At 33.2% G+C, this 18241-nt stretch overlaps 1 protein-coding gene across 16 annotated transcripts in view; it reads right to left on the minus strand.

Annotated features, from left to right (window-relative positions):
• Positions 1-18241, minus strand: part of Znf280d (zinc finger protein 280D) — a 104255-nt gene that overhangs the window by 14799 nt on the left and 71215 nt on the right. For 12 of the 16 annotated variants that reach the window (XM_074066020.1, XM_074066018.1, XM_020177623.2 and 9 more), the window contains 3 exons: positions 15503-15621; positions 15322-15358; positions 4676-4721 (listed from right to left, as the gene is read on the minus strand). In XM_074066020.1, coding sequence (XP_073922121.1) covers positions 4676-4721; positions 15322-15358; positions 15503-15621 — 202 coding nt within the window. Of the gene's footprint in view, positions 1-850; positions 884-4675; positions 4722-15321; positions 15359-15502; positions 15622-18241 lie in introns of those variants that run through there. The other 4 variants (XM_074066019.1, XM_074066017.1, XM_074066029.1 and 1 more) reach the window with 2 other exon arrangements.

The following is an 18241-nucleotide window of genomic DNA, read 5'->3' on the forward strand; positions in this document are numbered from 1 at the left end:
TTCTTCAGAAATTATTTGACATTTTGATCAAGCTACATTTGTGACAGGTCAATTACTTTAATAACTTTTTTATTAATTACCTAAATATTTACCTGTGTGTACTTACTAAGTGATCTGAATATTTTGAACAGCACACAAACATTTGTAATTAAACTTTCCCTTTTACTTAGCCACTATTACAGATTGCAACTACAAATGACGAGAACAATCTGTAAGCTTCCTTCTGGTCTGAACGAGGACCATGGGGCATGACACTAAGGGCCACAAAGAGCACGGTGGGACCCTACTATTGCATTCAGCATGGGTTATTTCACATTAGATTGAAATTTTAAAATACTGAATCAAAATGCTATTCGTCTTGATTATTACATTTTCTAGAGATCCTCTACCCCTTAAATTTCATGCCAGGGGTATAAGGTTCTCTCCTGCCTCACTCTAATTTTAACTCTGGCTGGAATGTTGGGGTAGGGAAAAGAAATGCAGGGATGTTGGTTTAAGTGAGTGAATTACTAGTTACCATAATAGCAGCCATAGTGTCAAAAATACAGTATGCTTACATTACTTAGAAACATAGAGGTAAATCTTACAACAAAGAGCTCAGGGTTGAAAAGGGCTGCCTCTAAAGAGATGGGTAGAAAAAGTGGGGCTGCTGAGCCACCGTTTTTATGATAAATATATTAGCATCAACTTTTAGTTAATTTGATTTTTTATAAAGTAATTTTACACAGTCTAAAAGATCAAAATGAAAGATAAAGACCTTGTAGAAACTCTTTACGAACAACACCGTGGACTTCACAGGAGTAGAAACTAGAGCTGATTTGCCATTTTGCTAATGAAGTAATAGGGAACCCTCTATTCTGCATATTTATGTTACATTTGAACTCTGAGAAAAACACAAAGAAGAGAGTTTTGAGAAACCTCATAAAGTTATTCTGAAGAGACTGCTGTGTCACTTCTGTGTAATATGCTTGGGACATGCTGTTTATCTTAATGGGCTATAACTCTTTTAAAGGAAAAGAGCTTTTTAAATATTTGTTCTCAATAAAAGAATTCCTAGAACTTGCTATCAAGTGTTCCCTAGTAGCTAAGGTGGGCACTGAGAAGGAGAAAGGCATGTGGACCTCTCCTTCCTCCTCTCTCTTATCCTACTTAGTTATTATCAAACTACACTAACCATCACATTGGAGGGGAAGTCACGGTATACACACAGGAAACAAAAGCTGTACAATGTGGCAGTATAGAACACATACAGCAGCAGAACAGACAACCTAGTATACAAGAAGGAATTTTGAGGAAAGTAAAGAAGGTGAATATGGTTGATATACTTTCTATACAAGTATGAATATGGAACATTCAAACCTGCTGAAATCACCATAAGAAAGAGACTAAGGTACAAAGGAGAATAATGGAGAAGATGAACCAATTAGGGCTACAATACACATATATATATGGAAATATCACAATGAAACCCCCTGTTATAACATCATAAGCAAACAAAAATGTCTTTTTAAAAAAATGAAAGACAGGAAGGTAAAACAAGTTCTTTCTAGGAGTTGCTACCAGTGGGAGGGGGGATGGCATAAGGAAAAGGTGAAGGAAGGTGAATATAGTGGAAGTACTATGTATTCTTGTATGAAGATGGAACAGAGATCAGTTGAAACTGTTCTAAGAAGGGGAGGAGGGGGCATAAAGGACAAAGATAAAGGGGGTGAATCTAAGATACATTGTAAGCACTTTTGTAAATATCACAACGTACTCCCAATACAACAATAACATGCTAAAAAAATAAAACAAAGAGGAAATGTAAACATGTATACAAATTAGAGGAGTGGCAAGAGGAAAACATTAAGGGGACATGACAATACTGATTCCATTACAATATATCTGATCAGTCTTGAAGATCAATTCAAGCTATTCACCATATTACATGTGCACGTCATATAAACACCTGGAACTATTCAAGAGACTATTCACATTATATATACATGTAAAAAAAATCTAGCCTAAGATTGTTCCATCTGGCTTCCTTTAACTCTGCTATGGTCTGCTAAATTTTTAGCTTAAGGTTTTTGGGTTTTTTTAAACAAAAAAAAACAAATTAAAGAAATTTGGTTTATGTATGAAAACGCTGGTTTCACTTGACACATATGAGCAGGGCAATCATATAAAGAGTGTGATAATTTATTCTAGTCAGGTATGAATGTTATCAGGAAAGAATCAAGGAGTGGTTCTATGAAATACTGGATTCCTAAGCTTTCTTTACATTCCTACCTTTACACACTTGGAAAGGAGAGAAGCTAACCCTGCTGTTCTCAAAGTGTAGGGACTGGCAGGGGGAAATAAAATCCTACCGTCAAGATCCAGGAAAACAGTCAGTTTAAGAGTGAGGCCACATCACAAGAGAGAGCCTCATCCTAACCCCTGACACTCACCAACAGGCTACCAAACAAACTAATAAGTAACGGCAGCCCTTTAGGGAGAAATCCAAGTGTAATTATAGGGAAAGCTGAGGTTAAGAATGGAGTAAGGACATTGAGAAAAGATTCTTCAACAATGTAACTACCACACTCAACACAAGGAATTATTAAACGGATGAGTCGTATAGTGCCTTTGAGGTAATCATAATGAGAAAACCAAAATCCAGGTCAACTCCTTACTAGATGGTCCCAAACTCCACACTGATAGCCTAATATCAGAAAAGGTGTATTTTCAGATATACTTGTTATTTACCTCGGTCCTACACATAATGTCTGACTTTCAACCAAATATACACCTTGAGGAAAGGCAAGGTGAAAAAAATGTACTGTCAGGAGACAAATAACCAGTCTCAGACATAACCCAGGTACTGGAACTATCTGGCAGAACATTTTAAATTACTACAATATGTTAAATGCTCTGGTTAAAAAAAAAAAAGAGATAACATGCATGAACAGAATGGAAATTTTAGTTCAAAACTGTAAGAATCAATTCAAATGCTAGAATTTTTAAAAAATTCATATACCCAGCCACCTAAAAAATGAACAGTGAAAACATAGATAGGTCAATAGACAGAAAGCATCCAAACTGAAACACAAATTTTAAAAAGGAGGGGATTAGAGAGTAGAAACCAAAACAGGGCAATTAAGACCAGGAGCTAATGCCAAATGGCCTAATGTGTGTGCAATTAGGACTCCAGAAGGAGGAGAGGAGGGAAGTTCAGAAAATATAAGTAGGATACATGCCAGAAACAATTAAAAACACAAATAGATAAAACATATCTATGTAAACAAATGAATAAAACACACATCATATTCAAACAGTTAACAACTGAAGATAAAATCTCAAGGACAACAATAATACAATACAAGGAAAAACAATACATTACATTTAGAGAAACAAAGATAATAATTATAGCAATATATCATGTCAGAAAATATGTAAGCCAAGAGACAACAAAATTCTTTAAACTGTTTGAAAGAAAAAAACAAAAATAAAACTGTCAACCCACAATTCCATACCCACCAAAACAAAAACTCCCAAAAATGAGGTTTTTTAAAAAACAAGAAGCCTTGGAAGACATAATTACCAGCAGATCTGTAACATGAAATAGAAAGTTCTTCAAGTAAAAGAGATGTAAAGAGCTATGTAAGAATGTGTGGAGGGACAGAGATAAGGGAGAATGGTGGAGGGAGCGAATTCAACTATGATATATTATAAGAACTTCTGTAAATATCACAATGTACCCCCAGTACAACAACATAATAAAGAATAAAAAAGAGCTACATCAAGCAATGAAAATGGCAAAAATAAAGAAAAATATAAAATTAATTTTTAAGTTTTCAATACCTCTAAAATATAACTGTCTGTCTAAAGCAAAAAATGTAACATTGCATTCTCTGTCTTTATATCATAAGTAAAAAATAAAGCACACGACAATAGGGAAATAAAGAACACAAGCTTTCAATATCAGGGTTGACAGACAATGTCACTGCAGATCCCTTGGGCATTAAAAGGATTACGAAGGTACACTACAAGCAGTATCAAATAAGAGTAGAGCATTTAACATCTTAGATAAAGATGTACCAATTCCTTAAAACCATAAACTACCAAAATCCTCTGAAGATAAAACAGACTTTTAAGATCCTACATCCATTAGAGAAATTTACTGGTAGATAAAACCCTTTTAAATAGCCTTCAAGAAAGTAAGTGCTAGAGTAAAACTATTTCTATACTGTTCTATCAGTCTAGTAACTAGTAAGTAACATTGATATTCAGAATACCTGTTTAAGATAACTGAACACATATCTAACATACATTCAAAACATTTCTATCTTAAAATTTAGCAACAAACTTGACAGTTTAAATGTCCCAGGATTATTATATCACCTGGAAATACTTACTTTCCAATATGCCAAATGATTGAGATTTTACTGACTTAATGATTTTTAATTTATAAGTTTATCCCCATTAGTTAAATAATAGGTAAATGAAACATATGCCTGTGTCAGAAGAAAAACACTTGCAATTTTATTTAAAATTGGGTATTTTTGTATCTGAGGAAGATTTAAAAATCTCAATTTTTTTTTTCTTCCCCATGACATTGTTAAGGACATATGCACTTTGATATTTTTAAAAGTCATACCAACAATACTTTCAAATGTGTAAGCTATAAAGTCATGAGATAAAACAAATTTACCTTACACACGGGTTCTTGTTCCTTAGTGGTAGATTCATTTTTTAATCTTAAAAACAAAATAAATATTATTTTATATTATACTTACAATAGTAAAATATGAGTTAGGTTTTTTTCCCATGCTTAAAATGGTCACAATGTATATCTAAACAAATGTATATTTTATACTGTAATAGTGAATGACTTCTGAAAATACTTCAAGGTAAAAATAAAATGCATGAGAATAAACAGCATATTCAATAAATGTGCTAAATACATGAACAAAGACATGTATTTCAGGTTGAGAATGTGGCTCAGTGGTAAAATGCTTGCAATAGCATGTGGTAGGCCCTGGGTTTGATGGCCAGCAATGGGAAAAAAACAAAAAACAAGTATTTACTTCCCAAAAAACAGTAAGACCAAGAGAACTTAAGAAATGCTCTCTTTGCTAAGTATAATTTAAGATAAAAATCATAACAAGATAGAAAACAATTTTAAAGAAAGAATTATTCTTTTAAAAAGTAAAAGCAAGGGCCAGGGCATGGTTAAAAAGGTAGACGACCTGCCTAGCAAGTGTGAAGCCCTGAGTTCAAATCCCAGTAATGCAAAAAAAGAAAAAGCAAGTTATATGTTCAGACGTATAATATGAACCAGTATTTGCTATCATAGGACCAAAAAAAATGATACAAAAACTACTGTGAAATTCAGTAAGATGGCACCACTTCGATATTACAATGAACTTACTCTGGATGGAGTAGAATCGCAGGGGAAAAAACAAAAAAACTTATAATCTTAAAGGATATAGTCTCTTAAAAGCCTTCATATGTACAGCTTTAAAAAATAGCTGTAATTGTTTTAAAGTTCATGACTCCTAAAAAATGTTAATTATAAGTTATTGTGACATTGGAAAAGGTATATGGCATCTAGAAAAACTTATAAAATCAACCTAATATAAAAGCTAGCTTTTCTAAAGAATCTTTGTTTTAGTTACTATATATCAAATCCAGTTTTAATATGTAAAAGTAGGGTGGCCAATCTGACTTGAAATGCCCCTAATCAAGAGTTAAATGCTTCATAACTTTATACAGGCTTGATAACTGTGTATCAGGAATAATGTATTTTAACACAAGCAGTAATTATAAATGACTTAAAATTCATGGACAAAATGAAGATATCTAATAGAATAGAAATGTCAACCATCCTAAAATTGTTCTCTTGGCTAGGCAATGACATATGGAGGTGGTAAGCACCCTCCTCTTTTATCCATTCTCTGAGGACCCATTTTAAAACTTAGGGCCATGGTGTCTGGGATGTAGCTCAGTGGTAGATCACATTCTTACCATATAAGAAGCCTTGGGCTTAATCCCCAGTGCCACAACTGTTTTAAAAATAGAGCTATAAATGTTAATTCTTCATTAGGTAATAATAATGGACTTACAAAATCACTTGTCTATATTGAATTTACGCAAAATTAGTAACAAAACAGAGTGTGGCTCTTTTAGTGGAGACATCCTATTGGTAATACACTATAGCACTTTCCAACTAATTTGTTAAACATCTTGAATGGAAAAACTTGTACAACAAATCAACAAAATACACAAATACTAGTAACTTTTTGGGTTAAAGATTTTGTAATTGTCTCAAATACTCAAATGTGAATAATATTCATAAAAATTATATTTACATAAAACAAAGTATATGTGAAAATAATAGTTTTAAGAACACCATTTATAAATAAGAAAACAAAAATTTGGTCTAAAAAACCAAAACATAGATTATTATATGAATAAAGATTTAGTTTTGTTTTTAGTAAGGCTAGAGTTTGAACTCAGGGCATCAGGGCTTCGTGCCTGCAAAGTAGGCCACATCTCCAGTCCACTCTGTTCTGGTTGAGATAGTCTCAAAAACCATTTATTCAGGCTTGCCTCAACCCTCAATCCTCCTGATCTCAGCCTCCCAAGTAACTAGGATTACAGGTATGAGCCACTGGTGCTGAGCTATGAGGTTTTGGAAAAAAATTGACTATTATAATTTTTATTCTCAAGCATTTGATCATTTTAGATTCAGTTTGAAAAAATTATGAAACAATTTGGTCAGCAGATATTTTATGAAATATTTTTCATACAGTTGAAAATATTACAAAGACCTTATATTCTTATAAAAGAAATATCATCAATGCTAGTGTTACTTTCACATGTCTATTGTAACAAATTAATTTTATGCAGCAATGAAAAGAAAAGCTATTAAGCATGTTAAACTATTAGTGTTGGCATTTCAATTGATAAAAATGAGTCCTTTTTTTTTTATTATTCTTCATTTTACTAACAAACTAGTAGGTCAGAGCAGAAGAAGTTATTGAAGTAACTAGCATTAAGAGGCTAATTATCCCAAATCTTGTTTTGTGCCTTTTACTATAATAGTAGTTTCTTTAAAGGACAGAATTATAAAACCAGAGAAAAAAATTCAGAAAAAGAACTCTAAAATATATTAGAAATGTACACTATAAATTTCATCATTATGAATTCATCTCTAAAATATACACCAAAAGTTTGTAACTATGAAAGCATATTTTAAGATTAATAAATTTTAATACAACTACTAATACATCAATAATACTTTCAAGAAAAACACAATTTTGAACCTGTACTTCTTCTTCTTTAAAGATACGTGCTAAAATAGTTATTTGAGATATTCAATTGCTTTGGAGAAGACAATCAAATTTTCTAAGCTCAAAGTTCTGAACTAATGACCTTCTCTATATTACACTTTTCATTAGTGAATATTGTGTTGTTTTTTTTTATAGAAAATGTAGTGTAGTATTTAAAACAAACCTTAACTTTTCAAAGCAAAGACAACAGAAGTACTGACTGAAGATGGACTGCAACAGAACTATAAGTAAGCAGTATTTCCCACCATGGCAATCTGCTGAAAAAAGACTTTGATTCATTTCCAAAGGATAATTCTTTTCTTTTAAAGTCCAAAATGAAATAAAAGGCCCTATATGTGTTTTTCTGCAGGTCATATGGTCAACCCAAAGCTACACATTAAGTGAATATCCTGGTTCCATTACAGTAGCATGTTCTTTTCAGGTTCCATTCATACTATATTCAGGTTCATTTCAGCTAGGCCACATTCTTTATTTTCAGTAACATTAAAAGTCAAAAACTTCACTGTTAATTAAAAAAATGTAATCTTCATTTTAATAATGTTAATAAACACACTAAGAAAGCTAAAAAAAGAATCTGTACAACAAGCCAGTAATAAAGTCAACCAGTTCTCAGGAACTTCTACTTAGACATTCATTCCAAACATACAGACAAGAGGCTCTCCTGATGAGTTCATTGTCAACCAAACATACCGAAGCAAATGATCAGAGAATTGTGAAAAGTGTTAGAAAAGAGACATCTATATGATGCAATGGCTGTACAAAGGACTGAGCCACAAGGCAGAAAGAGGCAAGAAAACAGCAAGGACAGTACAGTGAACTTGGTTTTGCAGGAAGAACAGGAATTAGCAAAGCAGGGGAGGGCAATCCAAGGCAGAACAGAAGCAAACATGAGACGGTAATATGACCAATATACTACAGTTTAGTATCACTGAAATGTAGAGCAGGGAAAAAAAAGTAGTAGAAGGCAAAATTGAAGAGATCAAGGACCACTTCAGGGAAGCTCTTGATTGCTGTGCTACAATGTTATTATTTAAGACTAACAGCAAAGTATGATCGAGTTTGTGCATCACAGAAAGAAATGGCAGACAGAATTCAGTCAAGGAGTCTGGTTAAGACAGTTTATGGCTGTGTCAACTAAACAGTGTAGCGTCAATTGAGAAAATGAAGGCTTAGAGAAACGATAAACAAGTTAGAGCTTATGTATCTAGTGGATACAGGTATATGGGGAGAACAAACATGGCCCACCCCAAATGTTTGCCTTGAGTGGCAAGAGGTAGTAATGCCATTTACCAAGATATTTTGCAGGAAAAATGAATTCAGTTTTAGATATACTGAAGTTGTGGTACTTGCAGAACACATTCCTACGGAAATATTTATCACTTAGATTTGCCCACTCTGTGTGTCTCTAAGTGCAAACATCATTTCTAGTCAATCACTCCAAAACCAACATCTAGAGCATGAACACTCATTTCTATTACTGTTTATTTTTCAATCAATTGACAATTCAATTCAGAAACATCATAGTATATTAGATTTCAGTCCAAAGACATATAATCCAATTGCCTACATTTTTGTAGATGAGAAAATCTGCATCCTAAAAGGCTGAATAAAGTCACCTAGATTATTATTGCCATGGGTAGAATCGAGTAGCAATCTTCCTGCCCAGAACTTGCTTGAGAGTATACAACACAGGCCATTTTCACTGCCTAGACAACTTCGCTATTTTTATTTTTCTGGCCATGCTTCTACCTCACCCTCCAGCACATTGGATATTAATTTTGATTATTGGTGTACACCCCACAGAAAAGCCTTATTTGCTCAAATATGAAATAATCTACCCATTTCTGAACAGCTGGGCTTGATTTGATCAGTTATAGTTGGGGGAAGTGGCTGGGGGTATAGCTCTGTGGTAGTATAGACAAGGCCCTGGGTTTGATCCCTAGCACTTCAATAAGTAAAGAGCAAAAAAAAAAAAAAAATCATTCCTGATAAAGGGCTAATATAGAGACAGAGAAGCAATCAAGAAAAAGGAAATATGTGTGTGTAAAAACATAATGGAGACAGAATTAATGCCAGAATAGGTTTATTGAATCACACCCTGGACATTTCATTATAGATAACTACCCTCTAAACCAGGAGACTGGAAAAAATGGCAGTGACCTCGGAATTAAGGTTGTTACAGTGTGTCCTAAATGAAGGGCTACATGAGTTTCATTACCTTTCCATCTCACTTTCTCACAGGATTGCAAAGCCAGAAACCACTAGGTGTCAATGTGCACTTCCTAACTATTGACTTTAGATGCATATTTACTTTGAAAGGAAAAAATATCTTATACTTCCTCAAGATTTGGTTTCAGATGTTAATGACCATGAGACAATCTTAAAGAAATTTCTTCTAATAGTTCCAATCCCAGTCGCATTTCAAAAGTTTAGAGAACAAAAAAAGCCCAAAATGAATTCATAGGTCAGATTGGCTGCTTTTTTTCCTGCTAATTTAAATATATGAAACGAAGACAAATGACCATTATCAACTTTTAAGACTCTATAACGTGGATTAGGACTGGAGACAGTAATTCCGCAAGTAAGGTCAGAAATTCACAGGAAAATAATGGAATGGCCCCTTACACATTATTAAATGTTCACAGACTCAAGGAGAGTAAACATTTTTTATCAGAAATAATATTTTCAAATATAAGACTTAAGGAAAAGGTTGCCATTCTGCCCTTAAAAGAGCTTACTTACTGCTTGCATATATGAAAGATAATTAATGACTTATTGGCTGAGTTAAGAATGTTTCAATGCTTTACTGTGGGAACAGTTCAGATCCCTCCTGGAACAGTATTATACAAAAGTCATACAACGCCATTGGTACATAGTGTTAATGGTTTAACTGATTATGAAATCAGTTGACCCAGTGAAGGCATGGATTCAGCGGATTCCACACTTACAGTTCTGAATGCTTCATTCTGTAATTACCAAGGTAGTAGGAACCCTGTCTTTTAATTATGTTTCCATTTTCAACATGTGACACAGAGTCTTACAGAAGCAGGGCACTAATGTGCAGTGTCATGAATGGATAGAAAGGTTACCTGTAGTATACTATGAAAGACCAAGGTGGTTACTACTAGTACTAAGTATGAAGCTCAGTGTCTCTCTTAGTGATTGTGAAATAAAAGGGAGGAATCCAGTCTCAAGGAAAGTCAGTTTCCCATTTCATTTCTTCCTAATAGTTTAAAGAATATTAGAGGGGTTTAATAAAGTAATTGTTAATATAAAAATTTTGTATGTAAACACCTCTTATATGACTTCCATGTCTTCAAAACAAAGATGATTTTCAATTCTGTTTCACAAATGAAGAAACTGAGGTAATTGATCATACTGCAGTGAGGTAGTGCATTTGATAGCTTAAAGACCTTCCCACTGTACTTTACTTAGAACAAACTTGGAAGTCATTCAGAGTACGAAATCAACTTTGCAAAATTTTGGGGACATTGGTTCGATCAAAGACAGACACTAAGTAGCCTAGTTTTCAAGTGTAAGTTAGAAGTATTTACCATGGATTCTTGTGCGATGAAGATGTGTTAGAATTATCTTTCTATCCTCAAGGTTTTGTCAGGAAAAGAATCCTATAAAACTTGAAACTACTTCTAGTCTATGTTATGTAATTATTCTACACAGAAAAATATACTGGAAAACAGAGAGGAAGGGGTAAATGGAGACAATGGGGAACAGAAAAGAGCAATTTCATGACTGAGTTCAATAGCATCTCTAACACCCGAGAAAGGCAGATTATTTTTAAAAATCATTTCAAAGTTCTATAAAAGAAACAACTACATGACTACTGCTACCTAGCAAAATTACCCACTTTTGTAAAATTGGTATCAATGGGATAAGTAGCTAATACTTGTGGAAATGAAAACCTGGTAACACTTACTTTCTTTAAGGAAGGGATTCCATAAATTAAAAATACTCGTCTTTGTAAGCAGAGAGGCTGTTGTACTAGTTTTCAAAAAGGCTATTTGTTTCAGTCTTTGGACAGAGAAAGGCAGAATCACACTTAATTCTGACATTAGAGAAAGGCAGAGTCAATGAAAGCACTGTAATGAGATGCTGATGACCCAGCAGCTCAGAGTAATGTACAGCAAGACTAAATTGTAAGTCAAAATTACAAATAACCACAGTGTAGATGGACTGCTACTAAAACTCTCGATGATGAGAAAGTTCCACAGATATGGAGTTCTCAGGTCTCCTATCATCAGGAAGTAGCAAGAACAGTAGCAGTAACAGAGATAATAGTAGCAGCAGCAAGAACAATGCACATTTTTTGAGTGCTTTACTTCTGTCAGACAAGTGACGAATAATTTCAATTAAATATTTAACTAAACTGCTTAAGTTAGTAATTTAATAATTTCTAAATTTATTCCTTAATTTTATTATCTTTATTATCTTATTTTTACCCTGCAAGGAATTATTATATACCTTTTAGTGATGAGGAAGTTGAGGCTTGGCAAGGTTTTGGCAAGATGAAATTATTTACTCAAGGTTATAGAATCAGACATAAAACTTGAATTTAAACCTAGGTCTACCTTATTTCAAGACTATATTCCTTTCACAACACCATAAACCATATGTTTATATCAAGAATATAAATGTAGATTTTCAGTGTGAAATGTTGGGTAACCACACTCTTCAATTAAAAAAAATAGCCCTTGCTGCTACAATCACAGGTAGAATAAGCTAGTAACCAGTCTATCTCTGCTATGTATTTCTTCAATTTTATAAACGTAATAATGAGGATACTGTTTTTCCTGAATGTAATTTCTAACATAATGAAAGTATACTTGCTAGCATCTAATTATACGCTCCACATTCATGGAGTACGTAACAATCATTCATAAACATGAGTGAAATATCTAGGAGTCCTTCTTAGCTAACACCCTACACAACTACTTTTTATTTTCCAATTAAGAAAATCTGAAGAATGATTAAATCTAGATCAGCATGCTACAAGCTGCTCCATGGAGATTAATGTCAAGAAGGTAGTAAGTATTGAAGGAAAAAAATTCCAGGGTCAAATACTGAGACAATCATAGGCCACATATAGCATGAAAATCCACATTAAAGAATTTAATTTTAAACTGAATTTCCTTAATTTATTACAGAAACTTTTTTGTTTCTCAGATCATGTGTAAAAGTATGGACATTGGTTCTACAGTACAGAATTTGGGAAACAATGACCTAGTTACCTTCTTTTATAGAAATGCAAAAGGGTTTCTTAAGAGTACATGTAAAGAGTTGAATGCACCTAAGAGTAACATGGGCATTTAGTTTTCTCAAGGTCAAGAATCCCTGTTTCTGCTATTGGGGAGAAGGATATATAGGATTCTGAATTCTTCTTCTTGTAAGAAAAAATTATGACATTAAAGTGTAACAAATACTGAATAGCAAAACCTCAGAACTCTAGAAAAAGTTAGTGCCCACACCCTACAAATAGGATAACCGAGGCTTCAAAGGACCAGCCCCGATATTCCTCCTTTATTATTAGCCACATCTTCTTAGTTTACTTTGTCCCATTGCTTCTCATCTCCCTAATTTTCTATAGTCACATTCCTAAGATCTAAGTTTGTAGCCTGATGCCTTGGGTAATCAAATTTTTTAACTATGACCAAGAAAGTACAATTTTCTATTCTGCAAATGAATAGAAAATTAATGTTAAAATGGAACAAAGCTGTTGTTTGTGGACAAAAATTTTAACAACTAGGTAGAAAGAGGATAGATGACAAACCTTCTGAGAAACAGGCTAGGAGATAAAGACCAAGTCCACTACTAAGAAACAAGCCACTTTTGGAGATTTTGGAAAATCTTTCATTTACAGTATAAATTTGTTCAGAAACTTAAAACTAAAAATTAATGTCAATTTTAATAAACATTAATGTTAATGTTTATTATGTTACATAGTAAGTGGTCATCTAAACTGGTCTTATCTCTGCTCCAAAATACAAATGAAGTACTGATTTTAGAAAAATACCAAACAAACATGCTCAAGTAATAATTTCAGAAGCTGCTGATCCTTATTAAGATCCTTAAAACTGAAAAACTATTATAAACAGTAACTTTTTAATTATGCTAGAGGAAAAAATGCAAGATGCATTAAGTAGACAGAGACCTCAGTCTACATGTGAAGTAACAAGGTTGCCATTTAGCAATTAAAGTAATGCTCCTATTTACATGATAAAACTTATAGCTTTTATATGAAATTTTTCTTTCGCAAGTAATTCCTGAGACACTTAAATACCACCATTTTTTATTAAAAACAAATAAAAATATTTAATAGATCTGGACTCAATATAACTCAAAATACACAAATGACAAATTTAAAATAAATATTAAGAAAGAAACCTGTGTATTACTGGTCGCCATATATATTTAATATGCTACCTTTACCCAAAAGAACTACATTAATGACTAAGTAGAGGTTACATATTAGATGTATAAATACTTTACTTTAAAATGTGGTTTTAAGGTCTGTAAGAAGTCTTACCAATTCTTCATATCTTAAAACTTACAATTATTAAGATTATAGTAATAATCCTGAAATAGAACAGAACATTTAATAGTGGTCTAATGGTCTAACCAACAGCCAAATTAAAAAGCTACAAACAGGCAGCTTAAGGAATCTCTTGGAGTTCTTAGTAAAATAAAATAAACACTAAAGTTTTAAAGAAAAGAACAGGAAAACAGACATCACAAAACAGACATCAAGCTAATGGAGAGGCTCAAGTGGTAAGAGCGCCTGCCTAGCAAGTGTGAGGCCCTGAGTTTAAACACCAGAGTGCCTCCAAAAAATTACAGAACAAAAAATAAAAAATCTGAAAAGTGCTGTTATTGAAAAAGTTATAGTTAACTGGGTAATATACTTTACTGAAAGTGAAAATAACTATAATTTTGGAGCATAATTACAGAGACCTGTTGTTCTAAGGATATTAAAGTGCCCATGATTTCCTAACAACCAGTTTTTCTATTTCTTGGACTCATTCATGGTATAGGAAGATTTAAGGGCAATAGCCAAAATAACTAAACTTTAGATGCTGAAGCATTGATTTGAGGGGCTTTTCTTAGTTATAATTGGCCCATAAACTTAAGATCAAGAGCCAAAGCCACCAGTGGGAAGTATGCTCAATTTGGTGGGCCTTCAGGCCACCTCTGGCCAAATCAACATCAGCCTGATGGGAGGCCAGCCATGTAGGAAGGGAGTCTCCCCCAAGATAGGAGTTCTTGAGGCCACAACCTAGAGCAGATCCCACAGTCAAATTATTCACATTCCTTGGAAAGAGAGAACAGGAATCAGTTGTTTTCATCGGAGGGGAAACTATCTAGGTGTACCCTGGACATTTTTTGAAATCTCTGGGTTGCTTCTGCATCTGAAAAATAAGAAAAATAGCACAGTGACAGACAATGAATGAGGAAAAAGACAAGCATCTGGCCTAAAACCTAAGACATAAGAAACGAAGAAAGCAGACAAAACAGAAAAAAAAGACAAACAGCCATATCATTTGGAATGTATTATTCTAAAGGCAAACACAGCAAAGAAAAATGTAAATTACTGTAAGCAAAATAAGAAGACCATAGCAGTAAGAGTTATTTTTAGTGAGAGCCAACTAGAGAAAGAAGGCATGTTAAGACATGCCAACCTAACACAAAGATAAGTGGAATAGAAATACAGACCCATCTGAGAACTGATAAAGAGCTGAATAATGAGAGCTCATGTCATGAACTTGGCTCCCTAACTGCCTTTGTGCAAGAAAACATCTCAGAACTTTGAACTTCGGAAATTCCAACTTGTCTTACATCAGGTCATGAGCTCCACAGAGCAGGAACCTATTTAAACAGGCAGATTTTTTAAAAAATTTAACATTTTTCATTCCCATTAATGATACACTTAAAAATGCAATAGTGCTAAAATCCATCAAAGTAAAATGCTCTGAATAAAAATTAAACTTACTCAGAAAGATGTTCAGAAGTTGGGATACAAACAGAAACTGAAATTAGAAGAAAAGTTTTACATTTACAAGAGTATATGAACCATGATGAGTGAGAAAATGATTTAGTAAAGAGCCCATATTGTGGCTGACCAAAAAATAAGGGATCAAAAAATCCAAAATAGCACAGCCATATATACATACCTTTCTCCATTATAACTTGGCAAGCATGGGTTTCATGTAGACTTAAGTGTGTAGCCATATTATCTAAGCCAGAAACATCAGTTAGGAAATCACAATTAAGGCACACTAGAGTAATGCCCCTATTAAAAAAAATAAGCATAAAAGATTTTTATCTTTTATACACAAGTTCAATGATTATTTTCCATGATTTATTTTTTGCGTCATAATTGTAATTTACCATTTTGGTCATATAAATTTGACAACTGAAATAAATTTTCTCTAGAAAAGGGCCAGCCCAGCCATGTCCAAATTATGTTATCACTTATTTACAGAGTGTATTTATGTTTTTTACACATTTCGTTCTCATTCCAGCTGATAAAAGCTAAGAGTCAAAAGACCTACAGCCAATCTTGACTCCAGTAACAATTTACATTAATGTAGGCAAGTCATGTTCTATGTGTTCCTCTGCCCATCTGCAAAGTCACTTAACACTTATTCACTGAGATTACCTTTACATACAGTGTACCTCTAAGTATTATGAATATAATGATGAACGACAAAAACAGTGTAGTTTGTGCTCTAATTGAATTTATAATCTGGTGTTTTATTTAGTCAAAGATAAAATTAGAAGATAAAATTTAAAAATAGATTATTTGACAGTTGCCATCAATTGCATGTTACATGTCAAGGTTCTAACACAACCATCCAAGGTTGGTATAATTCTTTTTTTTTTTAAACACTGAATTAATTAAAGTAGCTAACAAAATATTGCAACCCACAAGCTTGAATTCCTCATTATCCTAGACTGTTAACTAGCCTAACTGCTGGGGCCTACACTACTAACTCCTTTTTAAAAAACTTCAGAATGTTTCTAATTCTTAAATGAAATATGTAACAATTACAAATTTTAAAAGAGCTTGGGAAACAATTCCCATAGTCGTCAAATTTTTTTCTAAATACAGAATAGTGTTTATACTCAATGGATCACACTGGACAGCATTTACTATCAGAAACATGTCGTAATATAATAACTGGAATACTAAAGCACATGCCACTGACCTTAAGATTTTAGTTTAAAATGTGTTTAGACTTGTGATTTTTTTTTGTTGATATGTATTTTAAAATATTATTAAGGCTATAAAAATATTGAAATGCTTCAGAGAACTTAGAAAGGCACAATACATTTAATTTATTATATTTATAAGGATAAAGCAACTGCAGTAGTTTACTGGGTCAAGCATTTGAAGTGCTGTTTAAAAGAAAATCAAAATTCAATCTATAAATTACACTATTGTTGCATGTAATATGAACTATAAATGGTATTGTTGAAAAGAATTTAGTCTGTTCGATTTAAATGAACTTTATCATGCATTGATTGGAAAAGTGATTAAAAAGTCTTTTATTTCTAAGTGGAGTTTTTGTAACTTAAAAGCATAAGCAAAGTTAAAATTTAAAATACTTAGCTTAAATAACTAACTATATAGTCTTTTCTATGAACCAACTGGCCTCACAGACAATAAAAAATTTCACTGGTAAACAGCAAGTTACATGCCTCTTTCACTGGACACAGTTCATTGGACAAGGAATGGAATGCCTAACTCAAGCTCTCTCTAAACTGGGATTTGTAACTGGAATTTATAATCAAATTTCTTGATTTGGGAAATTGTGGGAGGCTGGGACTGTCATAATTTGGTCTGAAAATAGGTCTGGCTCAAGTAGCAGAGTGTCTGCCTAGGAAGCACAAGTCCCTGAGTTCAACCCCCTAGTACTGAAAGAGAGAGAGAGAGAGAGAGAGAGAGACAATGAATGAATGAAAGAAACCCAAGTCCACAGAAAATGAGACAATATCATGCTGCTTCAGCAGATCAAACTAGAGAGGACTCAAGTTGGTTCTGTCTGTCTTATTTGTTCTGGTTGTAGCTCCTCCACCTTTAGGGGTCCAAAAGATTATTTGGAATCCTTCTAATTATTTTTTGCTTAGGTGAACAAACAATTGATCACAAAATGGGATCACACTGCCTGCTTAATAAAAAACACATACCTTTGATATTGACTGCATAGTAGAAATGTGTTTTACAAGTGCATGAAAAAAACAAATAGGATATCTTACACTGTTATCTCCCCTGAAGCTCTAACAGCATGTTGTGTGTATTTACCCCTAGTGGTTGCACTGGAACATCTAAACTAAAATCATACTTTCTACCAAAACCAACTCCTCCTGACTAGTCTTTCTTATGATGTCATTTCACTTGACACTAAAGCTCAAACTAGTTATCCCTGACTTTCTGCTTCCTTAAAACATTTACTTTGTCAGCATTTTACAATGTTAGCAATTTACTGAGTGCTTAACACTGTTCTAGGCTGATTTCAGACATACAATTTTATCTACATCTTGTAACAACCTGAGGAGGTAGATGCATTATCTCCTTTATACAGAGAGTAGAGTTAGCATAGTGCTAACTAAATAATTCATTGTACTTATTAAAATCCAGTTTATTTATGTTCATTCATACCTTATCAGCCACCTAATAAACTATGTTACCTGAAGGTTGGTTCAGGTTGTCTATAAGACCTGCTACATTATGTAAGTGAAAAATGCATAATATGTAGCTAAAAGTAAGGATAATTACAAAAGCTTTTATATAATTACATACATGCTAAGTCCCATTCACAGAAATCAATTTTCAGTTTTAGACCTACCCAAATTGAGAGAACACCTAGATCTTTAAATCAAATAACTGAAAAAACAAACACATAAAA

This window comes from Castor canadensis, chromosome 2, assembly GCF_047511655.1.
Source record: "Castor canadensis chromosome 2, mCasCan1.hap1v2, whole genome shotgun sequence".
Classification (NCBI taxonomy): Eukaryota; Metazoa; Chordata; class Mammalia; order Rodentia; family Castoridae; genus Castor; species Castor canadensis.